General features: G+C 22.3%; 1 protein-coding gene across 1 annotated transcript; it reads left to right on the top strand.

Moving 5' to 3' along the window:
• Positions 1 to 754: 754 nt before the first annotated feature.
• EHI_195870 (uncharacterized protein) lies at positions 755 to 1,231 on the top strand (the record flags this gene model as incomplete). Its single annotated transcript, XM_001914562.1, has 1 exon — positions 755 to 1,231. A coding segment is annotated over one exon (477 nt), but the record flags the coding sequence as incomplete, so codon positions are not given.

Below are 1,231 nucleotides of genomic sequence, written 5' to 3'. Positions count from 1 at the left end.
AATACAAAATTTAGGTAAAGAAACAATAACCAATAAAAAAGATAATTAGTTTAAAACAACGAAAATAAATTAATTATTTTAATAAGAATAGAAAGTCAAATGTCAAAAATTTGATTAGTTTAGAAAAAAGAGATTGTGTTATATGATTATTTCATATTAAAGGAATGATTTAATTAATAACTCTATTCCTTTGGAAATACTACATTTATCTTTGTTATAATGAAAGATTCTCAAATAATTATTTAGTAACACTTATTCTTTTATTATAAACACATGATATTTTTGTTAATTCTAACAACAATTTTTTTTGAAAAAAATAGAAAGTTTGTAAAAAGCAATCTTTTTTTTAAATTTAATGTAATTTTGAGTTTGAAGGAGCAAAATCGGATGAAATTGAACATAAAATCCAATATAAAGTAAAAGAGATGTAAAAAATAGGAAGTAAAAAAAATAAAAGGAATAGTTAATAAATAGCACACGAAGAAAGAATATTTAATATAAAAAGATAAAGAAAGAAGGATATCTAATAGAATTAATCACATTGGCTTTACTTAATTCAAAAAAAAAGAAGGAAAGAAGAATAAATTGGAAGTAAAAGTGAAGAAAAAATAAAAAACATAAAGGAATAGAAGTAATTTAAATGATAAAAAGAGAGAAAAAAAAAAATAATAATAATAAAAGGAAAAACTCAGAAAGAAATTTAATAAAGTAACTTAACACCATGTTATGTTTCATTCTATTTATTAGTGTTGTTATGTCAAAGTCATTAGTTGTTGAAGTACAAAAAAGTGTTGATGGAGATTCTGCAATGTTTATGTCATATGAATTTGATAAATGTTATTATACTGATGAATTTGAGTCACAAATGTTTACACATGATGGAGATCAAATTACAATTGATTATTATGCTGAGTCATCATCATGTTCAGGGAATAAAAAAAGTGAAACATTTAATTTAAATGATAAAAAGTTTAAAGAAGAAATTTGTGATGAAAGTGAAGAAGATGACTGTGCTGTTGAAATTAAAAAAGCACCAAAACATATTGGGTTTAAAGGAGAAGGAGATGATGATGATAATTGTTCTCATCGTGATGACACAATTAGACTTTATTATACTGACAAATGTTTTAAATGTTCTGATGATAAATATTGTAATTATGAAGTTGACAATGGATGGATGTATTTAAATAAATATCCAAATGATAAATGTAATAGTAAAGAAAGAACAAAA

This window comes from Entamoeba histolytica, genomic scaffold (genome assembly GCF_000208925.1).
Source record: "Entamoeba histolytica HM-1:IMSS scf_1104750519227 genomic scaffold, whole genome shotgun sequence".
In the NCBI taxonomy this organism is placed as follows: domain Eukaryota; phylum Evosea; order Mastigamoebida; family Endamoebidae; genus Entamoeba; species Entamoeba histolytica.
The sequence above is the reverse complement of the archived record's forward strand: the minus strand, read 5'-3'. Positions and strand labels throughout refer to the sequence as shown.